The sequence below is a fragment of the Calonectris borealis genome, chromosome 6, assembly GCF_964195595.1.
Source record: "Calonectris borealis chromosome 6, bCalBor7.hap1.2, whole genome shotgun sequence".
Taxonomy (NCBI): domain Eukaryota; kingdom Metazoa; phylum Chordata; class Aves; order Procellariiformes; family Procellariidae; genus Calonectris; species Calonectris borealis.
The window spans coordinates 32665723-32691741 of NC_134317.1; the positions used below are offsets into that span (position 1 = coordinate 32665723).

At 39.0% G+C, this 26019-nt stretch overlaps 2 protein-coding genes across 2 annotated transcripts; both read left to right on the forward strand.

Moving 5' to 3' along the window:
- Positions 1-253: 253 nt before the first annotated feature.
- C6H2orf66 (chromosome 6 C2orf66 homolog) lies at positions 254-5135 on the forward strand. The gene is given in 4 exon segments (XM_075153617.1): positions 254-2235; positions 2237-2365; positions 3319-3519; positions 4813-5135. Coding segments are annotated over 3 exon segments (435 nt in total). The 5' UTR covers positions 254-2112; the 3' UTR covers positions 3502-3519; positions 4813-5135.
- A 332-nt stretch (positions 5136-5467) lies between these two features.
- On the forward strand, positions 5468-25565 carry GTF3C3 (general transcription factor IIIC subunit 3). The gene is made up of 19 exons (XM_075153618.1): positions 5468-5818; positions 6945-7047; positions 9538-9728; positions 10149-10272; positions 10785-10976; positions 11257-11422; positions 12824-12971; positions 13597-13669; positions 14687-14773; positions 15828-15931; positions 16538-16709; positions 17161-17363; positions 17953-18054; positions 18963-19098; positions 19740-19977; positions 20339-20529; positions 21209-21333; positions 24062-24214; positions 25142-25565. The coding sequence occupies exons 1-19, from the start codon at positions 5720-5722 to the stop codon at positions 25262-25264; spliced, it is 2730 nt and encodes a 909-aa protein (XP_075009719.1). The 5' UTR covers positions 5468-5719; the 3' UTR covers positions 25265-25565.
- Positions 25566-26019: the final 454 nt, after the last annotated feature.

A 26019-nucleotide genomic window follows, 5' to 3' on the forward strand; every position in this document is an offset into this window, starting at 1 on the left:
ACACTTTCAGCTCTGGAAGCAACAATACAAGTTTGTAGAGATTTTTTTTTTTTTTTTTAAGATAGCTCACAGAAAATATATGCTAACTGAATCTCTTGCATATCTGCATACATCAGTCAACCAAACTGCCTAAATTCCTACAGTAATAAAACTTGTTTCAAATTTACAGATGACTTTGATATGTTTTACTAGCTGAATATACTGTGTATCCCCCATTTTTTTCTTTCTAAATAAATCAAATGAATAAAAGAATTGAGGGTGGAAAAAAAAAAAAAAGGATGGAAGAAAACTAACTGCTCTTCTGGCCTTTTTTTTTTTTTTTAAAGCTAAATAAGGAACTAAAATCTAATCCCAAACTGTAAATCAAGGCTTTTCCCCGTCCCGTCATTTTCCTCTAGAGGAACATGTTTCTACTTCTGGTTGATTTAGAAGGTAAATTATGCACAAAATTAAACTAGAAATAAGTTTCTACCTAGAAAATCAACAGAGAAAGTTCCCTTACATTGGGGCCCACCTTTTTACAAGTTCTTCTGTTGCTACTGCTGTTGTGGCTCTTGATGAGTCTACTACCTGGAATTTGGCTGTTATGAAAAGTAATTGATGGGTTTTGATGGATTTTCTTTTTTGTGTGTGTGAATTTTTTTTTTATTCCAAGTCTGTAGGATGATTAACAAGCTGGATAAGTTGACTTGTATTTTTATATGTTACTGCAGTCATGAAAATAACACTGCTAGGATTTTGTTTATTGTGTTGCTAATGACGTTTGGATGTCCACAACTTTGCCTGCCTGGAAGGATGGTGTTAGGTTTTTGTTTTGCTTTCCAAATTTAAACCAAGGAAAGATGTAAAGCTTCTAGTCAGAAAGAAACATCTATAATCTGGAGTAAGATAATGGCCAAAAATCTTTAGTTTTAACACGTCTATTTAGAGATATATTTTATGTGATATTAGCTAAAGTATCATCTAAACAGTGGAGAGAAGAGTATAATGAAATTATAAGCAGAAAAATTTGAGCAGCTTTGAGCTAAAGAATGATATGAAATAAGGCCAAGGTAAATTAGCATAGTCCTCCTTGCAGACTTTGTCTTAGTTTCTAGTCTGACAGGGGGATATTGACTGCCGATAAAATCAGGGTAGGAAACCAACACTTCCGTTAAAATGTTATGGTTTTGGATCTTGAAACAGACCTTACTTTCCCCTCTCTCTCCAGCATCAAGAAAATGATCCATATTGCATCTTGCTTGCAAACCATTCAACCAGCTGTAATTATCTGTTAGTCACCATTCTAGAGATATGGCTAATTACTTTTAATTAAAAGTAATATTTTGATAGGCTCTGGTATCTCTGCTGGGAATTGTTTTAAACTTATATGCTTACCACCAATTTTCTGCAATACGGCTTAGAGAGGAGGAATTTGCAGTGGACTGTTCAATAGCAACAGGTCTTAAGAGTATTAAGGATGAAATTCTCAAGGGTCTTTATGTCATGGATGGAAATGGAATCATTACTGTATTTTTGAACTCCTGCTAACGTCATTGACACCCACCTACAGTCCACTAGAAATATAAGTGCAGAGATCAGTTTGTTCACAGATTACAAGGAGACTAACCAAGAAGGGGCAAGCCAGAGCCAAATTCACTGGTAAGCTTTATTTTAAAGAACGTGAAAGGGAGAATTATTTCTTCTTTTCTTTTTCCCCTTGAATCAAGTTGTGAAATGGGTCTCTAGTATATTATACCAGGCTGTATTATTATTGCACTTATTAATATATGTAGTACACTTTCATTTCATGCAATTTTAAAAATTGAGCTATCTGGATCTCAAGCCATATTTTTGCATTCTCCTTGGAGCACACAAAGATGTGACGCTGTAACTAATCAGCCAATGAAAATGGCTGTATGTAATAATAAATGTAAATTTGCAGATGTAAATATTTTGTGTTAAGTGTCATACTAGTCCCTCTCAAAAAGAGAATCCAGTGTCTAGAAATAGCTTTGGTATGGGAAACACTTCTTCAGAATAATTTGTTCTTCCTAGTACATTAGTACTAGGAAACCAAAAAAAAGTTGATAGCCCACAGATGTGATCTGCAGTAGGCAGATTTTCCTTGCCATGGATAAATTATTTTCGGCACTCCACTGGATTGTCATGCTTGCTTTATTTGTTACTGGTGACAGCTCTGTAGGACTTAAGGAGTCTGGTTCGTTGTCCTTCTTACAGATAGTCTGTTCATCTCTTCAACATGTGGAAAGTGGTGCTCCTGGGTCTATGTACAGTATTGGCTGTGAGAGGATTGGCAAAGGGTGCTCCTTTCCAACCAGAAGAAAAATGGAAACCTCTAGATAACCCTAGAAACAGAGACCTGGTAAGGAAATGCTGCAAGAAAGATAGCCTAAGTTTTGTGTGGGTTTTTTGTTTTTCATCATGAGAATTTTTATCTTCTAAATTTAAAGCTAAAAGGGGCCCACTAAATGTAGTGTTAGTAATGGTGCACTTTGTATAGTCAATAACCACAACTGGATGAGCATTCTTCAGTCAAGATGTACCCCTTAACTGAAGAGACGTTCTCAGTGTGCAGTAGTGCATAAAACTTCCTTGTATCTCCATCCAGCAGATTTAGTTTTTTAAAATGTATTTTGATTATACAACCATTCGTTTTATGAAACAGCAGAGGAATGATTATTTTGTTTCTCTCAAATGTGTACTCTGTTGATTGCATGTTGTTTCATCTTCTGGGAGTACAAATAAGTTTGCGCCTGATACGTTGCCGTGAATAGTGGCTAAAGATCTGAAAGTGAATTACAGCTAAGAAAATATCATTAAGAGAACATTTGCAAGATCTTATAAGGAATTTGTGAAGGAAAAAAATCAGTTTCCCACGATTTTTCCTCACTGTTTTAAGAAGCATTAATTTCTACTTGTAAGTGATCTAGGGGGCCAGTTCAAATCAATTGCCCACTGTTGCTAACTCTTAGAGAACATTTCTCTTAGAGAAATGTGTAACAGAACTGTACTGTTTGCTCTCAGCAAGGGTTTAGCTGTGCCTGTTTTATAAGTGATAAGAGTTTGAATCCTCTGTGGTTCAGTGGGGAGCACAGACGATCGGGAAACAGTTGGTGGTCTTTCGACACCACGAAAGGTGTACAAGCCATGGACAGAGTGGACATGTCTGAATTATATGGCCTATATTGTACTAGTTTATGATCAAAATAGAGGATTTCATCCCACATAGGAACAAATATTACATCTACTTTGTGTCAGTAGAAATAATTAATCTCCGTTGGGCATGCTCTATTTTCACATATGCAATATGTTCAGTTTTTCAGAACGCTCCAGGCTTATTTTTCGGGCAGGGGTCTTGATCTCGGAAAGTTCCCAGCTACTTTCGCTATGAACAATGAAGGACCAAGGCCTGTCATGTTCTACTCAGATCCTATTGCTTCTGCATTTGCAGATTACGAAGAAAGGAAAAATTCTTTTCCAAATTATTTCAAAGGCTGAAGGATGCTGCTGACCAAGGTAGAAGAGGATGCCTTTTCCTCTAATGTTGTTACATGTAACCAAGTGAAAGATTTGGATTCAAGTGATTATCGCTTCTGTCTGAAGTATAAAAACAACTTATTTTTCAGAAGAAATTAAAAATGTAGTACCTTAACTCTTGCCTGAAGTTGGTTTAAAATTGTTGAGGTAGAGCTTTATGAGGTATTTACTACTTTTTGGTAAAATAACACATGGTGCTTGTGCAGACCTACATAGACCATGGGTTTTTTTTTTTCTTTCTTCTTTTTCTCCCCTTTTTCACGTGGAGAAGAATTCTGAAAATGTACAGGTAATAGAGAATGCAGGTTTTATTTAAGTAATTGATATCAGTAAAATTATAAATTGAGACTAATGCTTTCCTGTAATATATGTATATTGACAAAATTAATTTAGACATAAGATACTGCACTAACAAAGTATACATTATCTTTTACATCTTTGTCCATTCATGCTGATTTCCTTATTTCTACCACTAAAATTGAAGGTTGATAAAAGGATTGCAAACTTATCCACATGTCTTCATAAATATGAAGTAAAATTGAAGTGGGTCAAGCTTGCATTATTAATAAATCCAGCCTCAATTTATAGCAGGTACTTCTCAGCTATTTTATCTATGTATAACCATACTCTGTAACAAATAAATCCTTTTATATCTCATTTTGAGAGTCAGTGAATACTGGCAATTCTGAGGAAAGGTAAATAATTGTTTTCTCCCATTTTACAAATAGTTGAAGATTTCAGTAGGATTTGAATCTAAGCATTTTGGTGATTTACTCAATATCTGAAAAGAGATTAATTTGTAATCAATATTCAGCTTAGGATTTCTAGCTCTGTCCTGCTCTCTGCCTGCTTAACCACATCTCTCTTTGCAATCAAAAGCACCACCCCACTATTTTTCTGATCATGAATCATAATGAAGACTGCACTCAAATTTTAATACTAAGTTCTCTTTTTGGAAAGTTTTTGTGTTAGGAAGAAGAAATTGCACCACACAATGAGTATCGTGCGTGACAAATAAATGAAAAGGGACCTTAGAAGGGATGCTGTAGCTCTACTATAAGTTACAGCAGCAGCGAGAAAATGACTGGTGGAGGTAGTTTGTCCTGTGTAATTCGGGATGATCACGGCAGTTCTTTTCAGCGTTCAGTACTGTTTTCTGCGCTCGGTTGGGGTATTTCAGCCGGTGTTAGCAGGTCTTGGGTCATACTCTGCATGCATATAAATATTTCTGTATTTGTCTCACATCCTTTTTTTTTTTTTTCTCTTTTTCAGGCATAACTTTTGAACTTCACGCGAAGTGGTTATCTTCACAGCAAAATATTACTGTTTTGACTTTTTAACTGTTACCTGACAATTTAAAATTTTCCTCACTATCACAGTTTTTACCTATGGAATCTGATGTCATGCTGTGATTAGCACATTTGCTGTCTCTTGACAAATGTGTGATGTTTGGCTGCTACAGTTTGCCTAGCAGAATTGTGTTTGTTTAAACGTGAATAAATGAGGAGTGCAACAGAGCGCTTTTAACTGCCGCTAAGTGTCTTTGTTCAAAACCGGAAAATAAATGTTACCTTTCAATTTATTAGAAGTCATGAGGTGTTTTGCAGCAATTTTTCAGATGCTCTTTTATCTGAAGTCTTCTGGTTTCTTGGGAGATGGAAGCGAATGGGGAAATGGCGGCCCTGGCAGACACACCTGCTTGTACCTGCCCCCCGCCCTCACACCCATTCTCACCGTGCCCCAGTCAGTAAGTCAGCTGCGCGATAACTGTATACGTATATGAAGTTAAGAAACCCTTCTCATGTAAAAACAGCCCCCGTTTCTGGGGAAATAAAAGAGAATCCAACACCTACAGTGAGGTCGGAAACGGGGGAGCTTTCCTCACGCGTCCTGGTCTTTCACTGCTGGCCCCTCCGAGGCAGCGAGCACAGCAACAGCGCCTACCCCCGCGGCTCCCCGCAGCCCCCCGGGCTCCGCAGACCCTCCACCCCGAACCACGTCGGCTGCCCGCTCCGAGGGGCCATGCTTCCCCCGCCCCAAGGCAGCAGCGCCGGGCCGGGCGGAACTCCTGCGTGAGGGCGCGGGGCGGACGCCATAACGGGAGGGACCGCGTCCTGCCCTAAACAAGGTTCCCCTGCGCCGGCTGCGGCTGCTCCCGCTCCCGGCTGGTGCAGGCGCGATGTCGGGCTTCAGCCCGGAGCTGATCGATTACCTGGAGGGGAAGATCTCCTTCGAGGAGTTCGAACGGCGGCGAGAGGAGCGCAAGAGCCGCGAGAAGGTGAGTCTGCCCCGCCTGACAGCCCCACGGCCCGGCCCGGCCCGCTCCCTCCATGGCAGCACCGCAGGGCAGGGACCACTTCAGGAGCAGCGCGGCTGCCTCTCTTTGTGTCTGTGGGCCTGTGTCAGGTGCTGCTGTGCTCAGCTGGTGCTCAGCTATTGATTATGACTACGTAATTGTTAATTTCTCTGCAAAAATTGCAAGAAACTAACTTTAATTTGTAAGGGTTATTAGGTACTGGTAGAGCAAGTTGTTCAGGGGAGCGTACACCTTTCAGAAGTGCGGAATGCAGCATTTTGGTTCATGCTGGTGTCCCTGGACTTGGCAAAAGCTAGTGGCAGTTACCTTCAGGCACCATAATTAATTTCTTCTTTAGGCTGGAGCAATGAGCAGAAGCAGGTTTTGATATAAAATCATGTAGCGTTTACTGCTACCGCTCCCCCACCATCTTCTGTGTGAGATCTAAGGAAGAGATCCAGTTTGTCTCCTGTTGGTAATCGTTGTGGCTTCTTGGCAGCAATAAGTACAGAGAGACACACCTTTGTGCCTAAAAGTAAGCAGATGGAGGTATTATGAGAAATTGTGTATGCTTGAATGGAGTGGTTTAGTTAAATTTAACTTTGCCATCTTTATGTCAAAATGCAACTGAGTTTCTGTATTTCCCGCTCTTCAGAGAACAAATTCAGCAGAACTCGGCTGTCATGGAAGGATAAGTGATATCCTAGGGCAACCTTTATACTGGATTAACAAGTGCTATTTTGATATCTCATTTGGTGTTTAAAAAGGCAGGCTTCTAAAAGGATTTGTCACACACTTGTAACTTTGTTTTTAATACAGTCAACCATGTCTTCTCTACTTCACTGTAGTGCCAAATAAGCAACGATCTAATCTCTTCAGTCAAAAGTAATGTGAACAGTCACCATCTGAGTCACCTCACATTGATAAGAATATAAATGTCTTGAAAGCAAGTAATGCTGGGTTTTGTTCGTTTAAAAATATAGCGCTTATTCCACCTGTTTCACTGGCAGTGCAAAAGCTGGAAACCTGAATGCTAACTGTAAATGTTAGGGGAAATAGGAATGAGTCATGTTATAAAGCTCATAACTTATGTTGGTGGTGTGCGTAGGATGGGGAAAATGCGTCTGCTGAGGAAAACGCCGAAGATGTAGAGGCTCCATCTTCATCCAGAAAAGCATCTGGGAAATCCCAAAGTCAGGATGAAACTGACGGTAAATGTTAACGTAATAATTTCAGTGAAAAATGTACTTAAAGGGTCGTTGAAAGCATTTGCTCTTTGCTAGCTGACTTTTTATAGATACCTGGCTGCTTCTTTTGAACCTGTGGGTATTGAAGCGCATTGTTAGAATGTATATCTCTGTAGGGTGTTCCGAGTCATAGCCTGGGTTTTAATTTGTTCAGTGTTTTTAAGGGGCTGGATCTGGACAATTGGCCATCTTTTTCTGGGAAACCCTCCATTTTTCCCCTCCTGGCTTCTTAACCATGTGGTCTCAATTATTTATTCTCTCTAAAGTTACAAATAATTTGAAGGTCTTCCATCTGTTTTGTTTTGGCTTTTTTCCTGTTCATCTCTTTGCTAGTCTTTTGCTGAGACTTGAATGTTTCAGAATATTTGATTCTGCTGTGTGTGTTGCCTTCTTCCATTGTCATCCAAAGTGAAATAAAATAGCTAAAAAGAGACGTTTCTTTTTGTCTCTTTCTTTGTGTTTTTTCTCCTGCTCAGTTATCCTGTTTAGAGTGCCTACATTTATTTCTCTCCTTATTTTCTGCTGGATATTCCTAGCTACAGTTTCCCTGGCTGGCTTTCTTTGTGCAGTTACTGGGATGGTGGTATCTCCTGAGGTGCCTTAGCAAAATAAGCTTAACTTCCTTGGGGTTCCTACACAGTGAAAGGGCTTGCAGGAAGTGGTAGGAGCAGCACTTCTCTCTTTAGTTTGGATCAGTGCTTGTTGATCCCGTGCCTCAGGTTCTGGATTTGAGCTTGGGATTTAGAGTGCTGCAGTCTGTTTCAGACACCTTCTCTTCAGAAGCTGTACTCCATGCACCGGTCAGGGCATATTCTGGTGGGATTGCCAATGCTGTGAGATAGCAAAGTGCAATTTTTCATCTCTTTGTGTTGGTTCTTAGACTCCTCTTGCTACTTTCACTGCAAATTCTCATCATTCTGTTTGGGTGGTATTTTTTTCTTTTCTTAAATTACAAAAATAGACCTTAAATTGTCTCACCTAAACTGTGCATCAGTGGTGCCTCATTTTTGAAAGTATGGCCAGACCTCATCCTGGAAGGACAGAAGATGAACACTGGAAGTGTGGTTGGAGTCAGATATCTGTGGTTCCTTATTGACCCCTTCTTTTTGCTGACGTCTCTGAAGTACTTCCAAGCTGCTCTTTTCTGCTCCGTATTCTACCCAGTCTGTTACATGCACGTCATCTTATCTAAGAAAAAACATATCCTGATAGATTTGTGTGATAGTGTTACTTCTGCTCTTACTACAGAGAACACAGAAGTCTCAAGAGCAGTCAGAATCAAGGAAGCATTGATAATATTTATCACTCTTTAAGAGTTGCTATTAGAATCGGACTTAGGATATGCAGAAGAAAAATGTTAGAAAAGGTCATTGTTAAAGTCACTTCTGATACACGAATCTTCAGAGCTAGTCTGCTACCATCTTCAGATGATTCCTGCAGCCAAGGAGATAAAAATAAAAGAGAAATTAAATTAATAATTTTTTTTTCAGATGGAGGGGAAGAAAAGTCTTGATTTTTAGATGCTTAATATCCAAGTCAGAATAAAAATAACCAAATATATCCAAGTCAGAAAAAAAAAACAAAACCAAAAAATAACCATAAACTCAGGAGTAGTATCCAATTCCCTCTTGTGTATAGGCAATACATGATAGATCTATTTTTCAGTCCCAACTTGATACTGTGGTTATTCTTTTATCAACTCTTTAGTTGCCCAATCTCCCAGCTGAAACCTTTGACACTACATACTTTGATATTTTGCATAGGCATAGGCTTGTGGGCGGTTATAATCCTGGGCTGACTCAGTAATGAAAAGTTGTAATTAAAAAATGTGAAATTTTTTAAAATTACATGCTTTAAGCATATTTATTTTGGATAGATACCATCATATTCTTATTTATTTTAAAGAATTTTGTTATTTCTTTTTCTGGAGAAATGTGAATAATCTGGGTTTTGCATTTACACACGTTAAAAGGTACTTATTGTCATGGATAGAATGGTTACAAGATCTTGTTTTAAATTACTTCTAAAAATTGGTTGCTGCATTATTGTTTAGTATAATTCTCTGCTCACCTAGCCTCTTCAGCTGAAAAGCTTTATTCCATCCAGCCAGTTCAGTGCTTGAAAATTGCTTAATATGCTTCTCTTGTATGGATTGAGAAAAATGTTGAATAAACTGTTGCTTTGTTCTGTGTGTTCCTCCATGCTTTCATTTCAAATATCCAAAAAATGTTAGAGGCTGGGGTATACTAAGCACTGGTGATGAATAATGCAGAGTTTTAAGACCAAAGAGGTTGTTAATAGTTTTTCTGCATTTCTGCAGGCCTTTTGCTTATAGAATGGCTGTTTCAAGTGGGCCACTAATTATGAAGAATTCCGTTTTCTCTGCACTTGTCTTGATAAGCAGCGTGTACTCTTGATTATATCATAAACTTTTTTTGCTTCTTTCTCTGCCAGGAGAAACTTCAGATGGCGTCAGCAAATCTGTTCATCGGGTCTTTGCATCCATGCTTGGGGAAAATGAAGAGGAGGAGGAGGACGAAGAGGAAGAGGAAGAAGAGGAAGAAGAAACTACTGAGCAACCCACAGCTGGAGATGTTTTTGTGTTGGAGATGGTACTTAATCGAGAGACCAAGAAAATGATGAAAGCAAGTATTTAAACTTCCATGTAACTTCCCTGTATCTCTTGAAGCATAGTGCGTAAATGCTAGTTTGTGTGATTTTAGCTACTTGCTGAGAAACTTGCCTGAAAACAATTCCGTGTAGGATACTTCTGCTTACGTTGGTGTCGCCTGTCTTTGTTTTTTAAAAAATTACTGTAGCTTACTGTTTGAAAACTTTCAAAAATAATGAAGTGAGTTTTTCCAGTGTCTGGATTGTGCTTGTATTAGATATCAGAGTTACTCTGTCAGTTATGAAAATTAGCAGATATTTTGGTCAGTCATTTTAATATCGCTAGCACTTAAATAACTTGTTATTAGGTTGTGTTAAGCGCAAGTGTGACTGATGTCTCCTGAATTTGGGCACAACTGAATCCTCGGTAGAAATAATATCCCTTTTCCATTTAGGAGAAAAGACCTCGCAGCAAACTTCCTCGTGCCTTGAGGGGTCTGATGGGAGAGGCCAATATCAGGTTTGCTCGAGGAGAGCGTGAGGAGGCTATTCTAATGTGCATGGAAATCATTCGACAAGGTATGTTAGAATCGTAAAACTTTTTGGCTTTAAGGATGGGGTGAAATTGCCATGTGCATCAGGAAAATTCAGTGTGGCTTCACTGATGATGAAAATACTCAGTACAAGGAAAGTCACTGTATAAGTAGTGTGGAATTAAGAATATGTAGTGCATTTCCTTTGTTGTTTTGCTTATTAAAAGAAACTAGGACCCTAATTCTGCAGAGGCCTGGGCCTTTGCTTAGCTTTACACAGTTTGCTTTTATTGTCTTTGTAGAACCGAGGTATAAACATCAGAATGACTTACAATGCAGAATAATGCTATAAAAGGTTGTTGTTAGATTCAGTCAGGCTGTTTAATAATTTATAAAAAGGAATTGGAGGCTTGTCTGCAAGTTTTTTCTGAATTTAAACAGAGCAGTGTTGATGTTTCATATAATTCTGATATCTGTTGTTTGCAGAAAGGCAAGTTATTTGTTGTCAAGGTGGTTTTAAAACAATAGTTCTTAATCATTCCTGTTGTCTTTCCACAGCTCCTCTTGCTCATGAGCCATTTTCCACTCTTGCCATGATCTATGAAGACCAGGGTGATATGGAGAAGTCATTGCAGTTTGAACTGATTGCAGCTCACTTAAATCCTAGTGATACCGAGGAATGGGTTAGACTAGCAGAAATGTCACTGGAACAGGACAATATTAAACAGGCTGTTTTTTGCTACACAAAAGGTAGCGTAGCAACCATTTTAATAGTTTAAAATAAATGTTAGGTGCTAATGGCAATCATTTTGTTTTCTTGGGCTTTCTAATTTAGTTTGCTGCAGTTTGCTAGGATTCTGGTACCTCTGTCCGGACTTTGGTAAAAGATTAATGAATCTTTAATATAGGATGTCCTCTTCTCCCAAAAACCTTGTGTGTGTCCATTAACATTCATCTAATCAGGGAAACGAATGTGAAATCCGTTGTTGCCTTTTCCTAAACTAGGCTAGTAATATGCTTTTTCTTGTAGCTCTGAAATATGACCCAACCAATGTGCGTTATCTATGGGAGAGATCAAGCCTGTATGAACAGCTGGGGGAACATAAGATGGCTATGGATGGCTACAGGCGTATTTTGAATCTCCTGTCTCCCTCGGATGGAGAGCGCTTCATGCAGTTGGCTCGAGACATGGCAAAGTAAGTTGGATTTAGAAATATTGTGATTTGGTTCTCCAGAGTTTCTCAAAAGCTGGTATTAATAAGCTCTGCAGCCGTTTCAAGCTGGGTATGTAGCTGAAATCAAGGAATGCAGGTGTTTCTGCTGGGGGTGACCCCCACACGAGCATGCACCCCCCAACTACTGTGATGTTTCCAAAGCCTGACATGTGGGAATTATCCCGTGTAGGATCGATGCATCATCTTAGAAGTGTTGCATTCTCTTAGAGTAAGAGAATAAAATGCAAATACTGATTACTAGAAAAATGCCAATAGTGTACAATTATATACAAATGCAGTACATTTTTAATCTATATAATATCACTAGAGACCTGGAAACTTGTTGTCAGCAAATCTGAATGAAACAAGGTATTCAATCCGAAATACAAACCATCTGCAACAGAATATAATTTATATGTCATTTGTGATTTGTTTCTGGAGCAAGTAGAAATCTGCCTCCTCCCCTTTCTGCTCATGAGAGCAGATGAAGTCATAGAAGCTTGCCTGAGGCAGGGAAGGCTTGTGGTTAAAGTGTGTAGCTTTCTTACTGTAGTTTTTAGTAAGTTGTTTAAATACTTTAGGCCAATTGTATGAGGTTCAACAAGGTTCAGCAAGGCCAAGTGCCGGGTCCTGCACTTCGGCCACAATAACCCCATGCAACGCTACAGGCTCGGGGAATCATAGAATCATAGAATCATTAAGGTTGGAAAAGACCTCTAAGATCATCGAGTCCAACCGTCAACCCAACACACCATGCCCACTACACCATGTCCCTAAGCGCCTCATCTACACGTCTTTTAAATACCTCCAGGGATGGGGACTCCACCACTTCCCTGGGCAGCCTGTTCCAAGGCCTGACCACTCTTTCAGTAAAGAAATTTCTCCTCATGTCCAATCTAAACCTCCCCTGGCGCAACTTGAGGCCATTTCCTCTCATCCTATCGCTTGTTACTTGGGAGAAGAGACCAACACCCACCTCACTACAACCTCCTTTCAGGTAGTTGTAGAGCACGATGAGGTCTCCCCTCAGCCTCTTCTTCTCCAGACTAAACAGTCCCAGTTCCCTCAGCCGCTCCTCATCAGACTTGTGCTCCAGGCCCTTCACCAGCTTCGTTGCCCTCCTCTGGACACGCTCCAGCACCTCCATGTCCTTCTTGTAGTGAGGGGCCCAAAACTGAACACAGGATTCGAGGTGCGGAAGAGTGGCTGGAAAGGACCAGAGGAAAAGGACCTGGGGGTGCTGGTTGACAGCCGGCTGAACATGAGCCGGCAGTGTGCCCAGGTGGCAAAAATAAAAGAAATATGAAAATCCTTTTGCTAGTGTTCAAAGTACACATTGTCAGTTATCTCAAATACTTAGTATCTCATATCTGTGTTTTATAGGAGTTATTATGAAGCCAATGATGTGACCTCTGCTATTGAGATAATAGAAGAAGCCTTTACAAAACACCAGAGCCTTGTCTCCATGGAAGATGTTAACATCGCAGCTGAACTATATATTTCTTCCAAACAGTATGACAAAGCATTGGCGGTATGGAGAATTAAGTGCATTTCTGTATCATGCACCTCTTTGCCAGTCAGGATGGACAGTTTATATTCCTGTAGTGCTTAAATAGGGTCATGTTTCAATAGTGATAGAGCTGATCAGATACAGATTGCTTGCTATTAGTTCAGTAGTAATTAGCATTGAAATTAATGGCTTGATTTAATAAGTTGGGGGCTGATAGACTTGTATGCTGTTCCGGGTTTAAAATTTTGGGATCCTTCCCCTCCTTCTCTACAATTGCCATAATCTTAGTAGCCAGCGAAGACCTACAAGCTGGTTTTGTGAGTACTGGCGGCAAAGGGCATTCTCCAAGTTGAAGGTTAAAGGGTGACACTGAATGGTCTAATGGTTCAAATGCAGACCGTAGTGCTTTACCAGGCATACTTGTGTTATGACTAATAATTTATTCAGTAAGCATCTAAGTAGTCCAAAAATAGTGGACAAAGACATAAGTTGATCAAACTCAATGCTAGTCAACTAACCCCATGTGAAATGAATGCAGCTTTTCTTCTGATAACTTTTGTGATGTCTAAAACAACTGGCATGCGGATTGGTTATTCCATGTATCCTTTAAATCTTTAAAATGATCCGAGTTACTCATCTGTTCTAGGTTATTACAGATTTTGCAGGAATTGTACTTGAAAAGAAAGTATCAGAAAAAAGTCCAACCGAGGAGAAAAAAGGTAAGTAGCTAACAAGCAATTAGTATGACCCCGCTGTTCATCTAATATGACATTTTTCTTTCCATTACCTTTTCAACTCATTTCAACTTGATGCATGTTGACAGGCTTTTCTCTTTTGAAACTTTTCAGTATTTTTAATGAGTTACATGGCATGACCTCAGTTTTCTTTAAGGAGTTACTCTGATGTTGAATTAGCCCTGCTGACTCATTAAGGACAAGGACTGCTCTCTAGGCAACTGGAGGCCTTTTAAAGTTCTAAACATTCCTCGGAGTGTTCACATCAGGCCAGTTATTTCTGCCAGCTAAATAGCTTCTGAAAAAAAAATTAGATCAGTTTATTGGCATCTATACTCAAGAATATCAACCTTTGACCTGAGAATAATATTCTTCATCAGTCCTACTTGTGTTATTAAACATTTAAATGTTTTGGTATATAGAAATCTAGGCATATTAGTTTGTAATTGAATAAAGTAGGTCGTCTTTGAGAAACCTGCTTTGGGAAAGTCATTGCTTAAGTCTGAAAATGTTTGTTTGGGCTGTAGAATGACCACAGCATGCCGCCTCCATAAGCAGACAGTCTGTCCTATGATTGAACTGGTTGGTTGTATCAGCAATCTGGTCCAAACCCAATGTAGTATAAGAGACTTCTTTTGGCTTTAATGGATCAGGTAAAAATACAGTTGATCAATGGACAACTGTCCTGATAGAGAATTTTAACAGATAATTTATAAGAAGCAAAACTATAATAAGTGTAGGACTTAAAACACAGTGTTGCCAAGTTGCCTGGGGTGTGTAATTTCATAAGACAAAGCTTCTAAACTACCCAAGAACTTGGTTCCCTGCCCTCTGTTGCTTTATAACTTTTTTTGAATGCTTCCTGCTCTGCTGTCCTTCCAAAAAAAAAAAAAAAAAAAGTCCACTTTTCAGAGTAAGCTACCGATCAAGTATGGATTCAAAACTGAGTAACTTTTGGCTTACCTGGTGCTACTAGGGTAATCCGTTAATCTTTTTAAAAAGATACAGGGGCAGTGGTAGAAACTCAGGAAAGCCAGGAGGCAGTGACTGACGACCAAAGTCATCCAGTTGCTGAATCCAGTGCTGCACGTAAGTAATTTAATTTTTGAATTTCATACAAGTCTATGAACTGATCATATGCTCAGGAACCAGGTTGCAATCATATAAAAATTGGGAAAGATTTCTAACAGTGGAGAAATAGGGCTTGATCCAGAACAGGTTTCTTGTGTACTGTCTTCCTTACTCAGAACTTACTTCTAACCCAGCCAGCCACCAAAGCCAAAAACATTCTCCCAGGGCTTACCCACTTTGAAAAGAAAATTTTTCATTTTGTAAGAATTTGTTGGTAGGTGAATAGTTACTCTCATGCTGGGCATTAAGATGTTCAGAGAATGATGAATTAATCTGCATGTTGTGATTTGCAGTAATTGGATGTGAACGTAGAAGGTGATAGGGAAGCCTTATGTTGGAAATCACAGTTTTCTCGGTTTATAGCAGTCACCCTTTGAATGTCTGGTATAGGAATTAAGGTAAAGGAGAAATTAGGGTAGTAAAGGAGGTGTCATGACTGCATGTGAAGGAAATATAATAACAGATTTTTACCGTATGACCTGTAATTTGCTAGCATTGTTGTGGGTAACTGCTTTGTCTTGTGTTTGCATTGTCAAATGTGTAAAGTTCTGTAGTTAACTGTGTTTAACACTGTGTACAGCCAGGTCCCTGATACACAGGACTTAGCTTCATAGGGACAAATAGCTTAATACAGGGTATTTCCTTCGGAAAGCAAGAAGAGGGTACAGGTGCATAAATTGCTAAAGAAAAGCTTTATGAAGCAAGCACATCTTAAGAGGGCGAAGGCTCTAAGCACATCCTACGGGACCCTGCTGTTGAAGTCGATGCAGACTGACAGCACTTGATACTTCAGATGAAATTATTAGGATCAGAGATCTTGGGAAGAAGTTGTTCCGACTATCAGGAAAGATATAGAGGAAAGGGAGAGGGCAGGCCTACACCAACATTTGCTGGAGTCAATGAGAATGTATTTTCTTCATTGGAGCTGAACATGGCCTGGAGGGGATGTGGAGCTTGTGAAGTGCTTGTTAGAGCCTGTGGGTTCAGAAAGAAATTCTGTATCTTCTCACAGCTGTGGAGAAGGTCAGCTGCTGCATACCTGAGGGTGTTCCCATAGACATCACGGTCAAGCTGATGGTGTGCTTGGTTCACTTGAACATCCTAGAGCCGCTCAATGTAAGTAGAAATCAACTCAGAAGTTGGAGGATGTTCTAATAAATTACCAAAGCAAGTAATTTTTCCTGTCTTCGTATGACTGAGGTCATTGAGAGAGCTGCAGAGATTCTTTTTGCTTCCCTCCCACTCCAAGAGAGAAACCTAGCAGACCTGTAATAGCAGAAATACTATTTTTGTCCTTATAAATTATGCCTTCAGTGGAAGTATTACTAAAGCACAGTAAATCACAGCCTATGTGCTGTGACAGGCCCAGGACCACATTGCAAAGTTGAACACTAAGGAACACATCGTACTTTGTTTTAAAGCCCTGCTAAATCTGAAGACTGTTCTTTCATAAAGAGCACTCCTCATTGATGGGCACTTTCATTCATTGGATGTGAAATGTATGGATGGGTAGGATGTGAAATGTCTAGAATAGAAAAATGTGGCTTCTTCAGGAATTCTGAAATTCAGGGCTTTATTTTTCACTTTTAAACTAACATGTAAATAAAGGAAGTGTAGTTCAGAATGCAAATAGAATAAAAATCATAACATAAAAATGTAAGCTTCCAATAGCCATATCTTAAAGAAATGTTCTTGTCGGTTATTTGTGTGTTTTTTTTAAAGCCTCTTTTGACCACTCTGGTGGAACAAAATCCAGAAGAAATGGGTGACTTGTATTTGGACGTCGCAGAGGCATTTCTGGATGTTGGAGAATACAACTCAGCACTGCCTCTCTTGAGTTCCCTTGTCTGTTCAGAACGATACAACTTGGCTGTTGTCTGGCTCCGGCACGCGGGTGAGAAGGAGCAGGGCTGCTGAACACGTGGTGCTGAGAGATGATAATACAATACTGAGCATTTCCAGGGACCTTTATCTGAGATCACTGGAATTTTAGATTCAGATGTTGATTGATAGTTGGTATTTGCAAAACTATAATTGGAGTTTATTATGACAACCCTGTCATGGAGCATTTTCAATATAGATTGAAATTTACTTCAGCTAGAACTACTTTATTTTCATGTGAGTGAAACAGCATCTATTCTGCATTCCATCTTGTGTCAACTGATGACGCTTTAAGTGAAACTGCATGCATCGGTACATATTTCTGAATATTTTCACTTTAATAATACATGTTTTGGGTGGTTTTAACTGCAAAAGTATCTGAAAAATATGTTAACTATTTTGCAAGCTTTGAAATCTTCTTTTTCTGCCATTTAAGTGTATTGTGTTGTTTATGATATTTCTAGAGTGCTTGAAGGCTTTGGGACACATGGAGTGTGCCGCAGAGAGCTATGCCAAAGTTGTTGATCTTGCTCCATTGCATCTGGATGCAAGAATCTCACTTTCAACACTTCAGCAGCAGCTGGGCCGACCTGAAAAAGCTCTGGAGGCTCTGGAACCAATGTATGATCCAGATACACTGGCTCAGGACGCTAACGCTGCCCAGCAGGTGGGTAAAGTGTTCTGTGCTTCCAGTTTAGGATATATTATTCTGCTAGACCATGGTAGTCGTCAAAGATGTCAACTATATAGGACCAGGGATTGAGGCTTTCTTATCTACAGCATGGTGAGCCGTCAGGCACAGCGAATGGTTCACTGCAGAGTATCAGGGGTGAGTCCTCGTGGCTCTTTCTCCCTGACCGTTTTATCAGTATTTCCCCTGTCCCATCTGATCACTTTTGTGTGATGTACGAGCTCTTGGCCACTGAGAACTGGTCTTGACGCCAGTCGCTTTGCATCCAGTTGATCAGCAGTTGCTACCTACGAGCTACATTGATTGTAGCAAAGGTTCTATATGCCCTGTCCCGCAGCACCGTCACTATAGGTAAGAATTATGCCGAATTTCTCTGAGATTTGAGAATTTGAAACAGTAACTACTGCAGGGCAGTTTAGGGAGATCTTACTGGCTGTCGCTAAGATTCTTACAGCTTTCTAGAAGCTTTTACAGTCCTATTAGTACTGTATTGAGTCAAAATTGTTTGTTTTATAAACTCACTCTCCGTGCAAGAGGTTGAATAATAACGTTCAATATTATCTAGGAATTAAAGCTACTTCTCCATCGTTCGACACTGTTATATTCCCAAGGCAAAATGTATGGTTACATCGACACTTTACTTACGATGCTGGCAATGCTGTTGAAGGTAAGCCAATCTTTCCAGCTACACTTTAAGAAATTGGAAAGCTATGACTTGGGTTAAGACAAGCGACAAACAAACTCAGGAGGAAAGCTAGTGGGTTTTATATGCAAATGGTTTCGTAATTTTGTTGGATAATAGTCTCGCAGGGAGCCTATAGTACTGGTGTTCCTGTAGTGTTCAGAACAGAGGGCCACTTGTGTGTATGATTCTTAATACAGTGACTGCAACTCCCTGTTTCCCAGTGTGCACAGAATGCACTGACTATTAAAGCTGCTTCTTACCTTTCTAGCAGTCAGCATAGTGCTTTCTTGAAGTGTTGATACTCTCTTCTATTTCAACAATTTTCTTTTGAATTTCTTAAATTGTTTTTAAATATTGTCTTGTGATAAAATGTCTAAAGAAGAATTTGTTTAGCCAGTAAATACAGTGGTGTGGTTTTGTGTTGTTTTTTTGTTTGTTTTTAAATAGAGAGTGAGGGAGGGGAATATTTACACCTCAATTTTATCCATCAGGTCTGAGCCGTTACTATTGTATTACACTGGCTGAATAGCTGACTATCTACGTATTTCTGAAACTGCTACAGAAAGGCATTGTTCCTGTTATGCCTCTGTGCAAATAGTTTTGATTTCAATATATACAGGGATGTTCCAATCCCAGGAAGAGTCTTTTAAGTCGTTTAGAGAGTTTGTATCTTTCTTTTGCATAGCCCAGGTTGCACTGGAGCACGAGACAATGCAGAGATAATACTGCTCTTGGGAATGTTCTCTCTCATGGTCTTGCTCTGTTGTGGCGTTCCTAAGTTCCAGACTGTTTTGGCATGCAACGTGAGCAAGATGGATTGGCCATAAAGCTGCCTTTGTCATAGGATGTATTAATGTAATCTGAAATGCTGCCCTTAAATTTGTTTCTAGGTGGCGATGAGCAGAGCTCAGGTGTGTTTGATATCTAGTTCCAAATCTGGAGAGAGACACCTCTATCTTATTAAGGTGTCAAGGGATAAAATTTCTGACAATGACGACCAAGAGACAGCAAATTGCGATGCGAAAGGTAACAAATGTTTATTAAAAACACAGCAACAAGATGAACAAGTTCTGAAAAATGAGATGTTACTATTCTGCATGCTAAATCCGTGCAGTTCATGTTAACATTGCTTTATTTCTAGGGCAAAGAAGGCAGCAAAAATGAAGATAATATAACTTAAGGGAACAATCCCCATTCAGAGGAAAATAGTAAGGTTACAGAATAATTCAGATTGAGAAGGACCCCTAGGGATCATATGGTCTAACATTCTCCTCCGTGCAAATATAATACACGCAAATCTAGAACATAATAGAAATACATGTTTTAAAAGCGGTGTGGTTTTTTTAACTGGCCCAGACTCGGTTGAGCCAGACTACACATCCTTAAGCACCGTTTGGTAGATTAGGAAGAGTAACTTGAATGCGTTCATGTAGTATGTTTACAACTTGAACTGTGTGTATTTCTCGCCATTTGTTCCCAAGTTTTGACTGTTTTTTTTCTGTTTTACAAACTGCACTTAAACTGAAAAAAGTAAATATTTTATCTTTATTTTACCTTTTAATGCTGAGGTATTTTTGAAAAGATCAGTTTGATGTATGCACTTTTTTTTTTAAGAGTTTAGCTCTCTTGTTTTAATTTTCTCAATTTACTGACTTCAATATTTTTAGCAATTTTTGCTGTTCTCACGAGTGTTCTGACAAAGGATGACTGGTGGAACCTCCTCCTGAAGGCTATATATTCCTTGTGTGACCTGTCCCGGTACAAGGAGGCAGAGCTATTAGTGGATTCCTCATTGGAATATTATTCGTTTTATGATGATAGACAAAAGCGCAAGGAGCTGGAATACTTTGGGCTCTCTGCTGCAATTCTGGACAAGAACTTCAGAAAAGCGTACAACTATATCAGGTGGGGTACTGAGAAGGTAGAGCAATCTGTTCTGTAATTGCTTCCCCTGAGGCTGTAGTCATACTGCTGAAAATATCGCTAAAGCAGGCTGATGCTTTCCAGCTTTCGCTAAAACAGTAAGGCTATTGAAACTAAAGGAGCTTTCTTGATAGCCTTTGATTTTAAAAAATGCATAATGCAGTAGATTGGCTGATTGGCCAGGACCGTTGGTTCTGTCTTTCACTCTCAACTTTGCCTCAGTCACTGACCTGCTCCTGGAGTGTCTCTTCTTTGCTATCTTCCCTAAACGGTCGAGGTTCTATTGCAGATACGGTATTCACTACAGCGTTTACTAATTTCTTGTATACTTTTCATTCTGTAGAATCATGGTGATGGAAAATGTCAATAAACCTCAGCTATGGAACATATTCAATCAAGTTACTATGCAATCTCAGGACGTCCGTCACCATCGCTTTTGTCTCCGCTTAATGCTGAAAAATCCTGATAATCACGCATTGTGCGTCCTAAACGGGCATAATGCATTTGTATCTGGCAGTTTCAAGCATGCTCTTGGTAATGTCATTAATGTTCTAATATTAACAAATATAACAAGTGAATGTTTTTTTTCAGAGAAAGATTTATTAAAGTAATTTTTTTCATACATTAGAAAATTCTAGGTGGCTTCACAGTGTTAGCCTGGTGCTTTAATTGTTTTGTACACAAATCAAAACATCGCTAAGAGTTTTGCTAATAAAAATTAAGCTGGTATGTTTCAAGTTTAGCACACATTGCAAATATAATAACTTGCAAAGATAATTGAAAGCTAATGATAATAAAGAATAGGAACGACAGAAACAGACCAATTTAAACAGCAAATAAAGTTGGTTGGACATTTTAAGCAGGCCTTTGAAGCAGACCTACTGCTTTCAGTCAGGCCCTCCAAATGTCACACTTTGGCCACTGTGTGGCCTCCAGGATATAAATCCCAGCAAGGGCCTTGTTTGCCTTCTGTGTCTGATTCCTTTCTGCTTACGTTTTTACATCACAGTTTGCATTTTTCCTTCAGAATCCAAGGAGTGCTGAAAATACAAAATTTTCTTCCATGTTTTTTCCTGTGTATTTTGATGTAGGGATATTAAACTGTTTCTTCTCTTTAGTTCACACTTCTAATTTGAAGATTTTCTTTTTTGCCCTTAAATTCTGAAGGAATGCTTTTCACAACAAACATCCTGATTCAATTATTTGCATTTAGGACAGTATGTGCAAGCCTTTCGTGCAAACCCAGATGAACCTCTGTACAGTCTTTGTATTGGCTTGACTTTCATCCACATGGCTTCTCAGAAATACGTGTTGAAAAGGCATGCTCTTCTAGTACAGGTGAGTTAGTGTGATTATTTTTACCTATAGCGATTCCTGGCTTTGTATCTTGCAGACAGTTACGGCTACAACATACTCTGTTTAAATAACTTTTCATAATTAATATGGTATTTCAAAAGAGGGAAGTGGCGGAAGATGAACACGGATGAGTATGCTTTTGAACTATAGTTATACGCATCTGAATCTCCTCTCCTTTTAGTTAAATGTACTTTGTTCTGCTGTGCGTATACAGTGATTACTCACATAGATGTTAGCAGCTGCCAGCTGTTTGGGAAAACATTACTAATTTCAGTCTTGGTGGCTGTAGTCTGGATTTTCTTCCAAATTTTTCTCCTTGCCCTGCCTTGCTCTGAAGAAGTGCTGTAGAGTAGAATCTATGCCACGTGCCCTTCATAGACATCTCATATACTGCATTGTTGAAGCAAACTTTACAGACTTAGAAAGTGGGGTTTTTTCCCTGTCTTCCTTTTTTCTTCCCCCTTTTAGGTGCCTCTTATAGTTCTCTTTGTAAAGATCTCGTGAACCCCAGTTTAGGCTACCCTCAATTTTCCAGCTTCCTTATTCACATTTGTCTTTCATCTGCCAGATCCAGTTACCAACCACAGGCTGGTTATTCCCAAACAGAATCTTGACAGTAATTTCCTCTACTCTCCACCAAGTATTTTCATTAACTTGAAATGCCTTTTAATTCCTGTGGCCACTGAGCTCAGGGTCAGCAGAATATGGTGGGGATCCTGAGCTCTCACGACTTCTGAAATTGCTGAAAAACTGTAGCTTGCACTGATTTTGAAAAAAGCGACAGGTCCTCAGCTACTCTAAAACAAGACCAATTATGTCAGTGTCCAACTCGAGACATTTTGAACTTGCAAACTTTGGCCTAATTTTAATATTTTTGTCCACTTCTTTCTGTAATCAGCCTGCCTTTCTTACATGGGCTGCTATGTTGTCCTTTTGTAATGTACTTGAACAACGTCCTATTTATGTTACCCGCTGGTGATACAGTTCCCTGCTTGCTTTCTTCTCATTTCTTGCTTACTATACTTGGTATTTTTACATCCTTTCTTGCTCCTATTGTAGTCGATTAATAATTCAACCACAGTGACATACTGGTGACCTAAATTATCATCATTAGCTGCTTGTGTATGAACTAATTCCTTGTGGTTGAAGGAGGTATCGTCTCTAATCATGGTCCCTAGAAAGAAAGTCCTCTATTTACAACAGAATCATCACATTCCAGAATGGTAACAAAATGAAATGCACGGGAGAGGATGAAAAAGTTGTGTGGTCGATTTCTCCCTTCTGAATTCACCTCTTCTATCTGTCCCTCCTAAGTTTCCCCCCAGGGCTCCTTCAGTGTCAAATGAAACACTGCATTTTAATGTAAAATAATACTGTATGTCTCTTTGTCTTTCCCTTTGTTCTGTGTGAGAGGTAGCTCTGGTCTAATGCCATTCATCTTCATAGCATCGTACAAACCTTGAGTCCTGAAGAGTCCGTAACACACCAAGCTGGTAGGCAGCGACATCCTACAGATGAGAAACAAATCACTTCTCTCGCTTTACAGCTTGTCAGTGTATAAATGAGGCTAGTTTGTTCCACCGGTGCCTGGTGACGGTCACTTTATGCATTGCCCTGTTTTACATCTTCTGGGACATCAGCACCCGAGGAGGCGCGTAGTACCTGTTGGGTCCTGCTCCTCTGTCTGAACCACAGTGTGCCACATAGGAGGAGCGGGTATTCAGACTAAGGTTGGCAACGAAATTATGTACACCTGGGATTCTGCTAGTCATATAGTTTAAATATTTGAGCATATATTTTAATTTTAAACTAAAAGCAAAATAAGAAAGTATAAATTGTTACAGAGTGCTTCGACTTTAAATTTGTTAAAGCATAGCACGGGAATTGCTGGGTACAAGTTTCCTTTCAAATTCTGCTGGAGACTTGGCAGTAAAACATCCGCTGGCTTCAAGAAGAGACATGAACTCTCACCTACTGCTTAGGATATGGATTTTTCATGCCCTTATTCAGTGATGTTTATTTTTGGCCACTTTATAAAATTATATACTGATAATTTCCCTGATAACTGGTATTGGAGTAAACATTTATATGGCGCACACGATCAAGAAAAGAACATGCTTGCATTGCAGAAATAATACTTTGATATGCACTTCATGGAGTTCAGAATTTTGTAGAATTCTGAAAAGTTGTAGAATTAAACCATTTCTTGCTGCTATCCAAGGCAAAAAGTGAAGGAAAGGGAGTGACGGCTTGTTTTTTTTTCTCCTTTTAAAAAAAAAAAGTGGGGGAGAGTTATCTTTTAAAGATTTTTTTAAGAAAAATAATATCTTGCTCTAGCCTGTCGTTTCGCTGCATGTTTTTTAAGGAGGTCAGCTCTTCCAAACATGAACTGGTCTTATCTGTGTGTATATTACATAAACACATACATACATACTTACATATTTAGCAAGCTAGTGCCATAAGTCAATATACTAAATAACTGCGTGTTCAATTTATTAACTGTTATCAATGGCAGCGAGGCTGACAGAGCACAGCTTTTATGGTCTCAGCTGTCGAACATGACATTTTTTGCCTTCACCTTGCACGTGGTTTTATGGGGAAGCATACATCGAAAGTTTTAAATAGATACATTTAAACACCTGTTCTCCAGCATATTTTACTGCCGTCTTTTCAAAGGGAACATTCACAAATGTGCATAATATCTGTACAGGGATTCTCATTCCTTCACCGGTACTTGGACCTGCGTGGACCATGTCAAGAGTCTTTCTACAACCTTGGCCGTGGCCTTCACCAGCTGGGATTACTGCACCTGGCAATCCACTATTACCAAAAAGTGCTTGAACTTCCTCCTCTCACCTTAGAGGTACTGTATCTTTGTAAGTTATGTACAGAGAATAAAGTCAGGTCAATGTTAATAATTTCTCAGCCATAGTTAAAATAGGTGCATAAAATCTGTGTAGTTGTTTCCTTTAACTTGTATTGTAATTCCTTGTCATTGGAAGACCAAAGCTGATTGTCACCTGCTACTGTATTTAAGCATGTTAATGTCACAGGTTTATGAATTTTGAAGGATTTACTAATACGCTGAAGTAGTAGCAAAAGGGTTGCTAAACAACTTTACCTGAATAAGTAGCTGAACTTTATCTATCTTACACGCAATAAATTATAACTGAAAGTTCTATATACTCACCCATGCTATAAAACAGCATGCTGGAGCAATATGAACCAGTATTAAGAATGCCTAAATGCATCTGAGCCATGGTTTTGCTCTAATTGATCTGTATTAGATCATCCTAATTGATGTGTCATACAAGTCTGGTCTGAGAGAAAGTTTTTGCCTAGCTTTGGCATGGGTAGGTAGAAAAACTACAAGTGTATTTAGAAAACGGGAAGGGTTGGTAAGGTGACAAACATGAGTGTTGGTCGGCGCTGGGAGTTCAAAGCAGCGATCTTGTGAGCATGTAAAAGACACAGGCAGTATTCACATTCTGATTGTAGAAACAAATACTTTGCATACAAAGACAAATTAACATAGTACTTTCCTGTTTTGTGAGCTGGCTGTCTAATTTACGGCTAATGTTTTGAGTATGTAATTATATAACTCTTTGGTGTTAGAACATGTGGAAACTCATTAAAGAGGGAGGGCACGAGGAATACTACTTCTGTTTCTATGCAGCTGAAAGCCTATATAAACCCTATGTGATTTGATTCCACTGTAATTGCTACTCATGTTTCAAGTTTTATATTATTTTTGCATATAGATAACTTTTTTTAATCATTATTTTTACAGGGAATAGAATCTGATCAGACAGACTTGAGAAGAGATACTGCCTTTAACTTGTCGCTTATTTATCAGAGCAGTGGGAATATGAGAATGGCTCAAAAGATGTTGTATACCTACGCAATTGTATGATGAGGTTTGTGGCAGGTGGAATTGATACTCTTTGTATTAACCTTTGCATTATGCAGTGCTGGGGAAACTGGTTTTATGCACAACTTTCTCTGTAGTTGGTCAGAGACATGGTTTGTGCTGTATATAGCTTTATGGACTTTCTGACATTTGAACTGTATTGCATATGGATGGAAACTGTCTGTTCTGAGTACAACGCTGACATGCTCAAGTGTGTCTGTTATTAGCTCTTCTCCTTTGATGCACTGCTCTGTAATCTGATATTCAGCCTTGTATATAGAATCAAAAAACTGAAGCCCAGTGCAGTTTGTTGTTTTGTTTTGTTTTTTAGGGAAAATTTACAATGTGCAATATTACAACTAGTTGCCAGTGAGGTTGTTCAAGAAGCAATATTCACTGGTGATCAGGGTTTTTTTTTTAAAGTACAGCATTAAATTGCTATAATACAGAAAAAGGCTCATACTAATCCCTAGAGGATGGAGAACTCAGTATTTCAAGATGTTTAAAGTATTCAGAATTTTCTAGGAGTTCATATTCCTAGCAGCTGTTCTATTTGAAGATTGATTTCTGTTTTACTGAAATCAGTGTGACCTTTGTTATTCTTCTGAACTTAATAAAAATTCTGAGGTTAATGGTAACGTTTACTCATTCTCAGCAAACATATATCCTACTGAATAGCTTATAGCAAAAATTACTATAATAATATCATACAGCTTATTATTTAACATAAATGGTCTGGGTTTTTAATTATTTCTGAC

Excerpts from the sequence above, each read along its gene's own strand:
- GTF3C3 (XM_075153618.1), top strand. The coding sequence starts at position 5,720 with ATGTCGGGCTTCAGCCCGGAGCTGATCGATTACCTGGAGGGGAAGATC. Across the intron at positions 7,048-9,537 it reads AAGTCAGGATGAAACTGACG|GAGAAACTTCAGATGGCGTC; the intron begins GTAAATGTTAAC and ends TTTCTCTGCCAG. Across the intron at positions 19,099-19,739 it reads AGCAAATTGCGATGCGAAAG|CAATTTTTGCTGTTCTCACG; the intron begins GTAACAAATGTT and ends CAATATTTTTAG.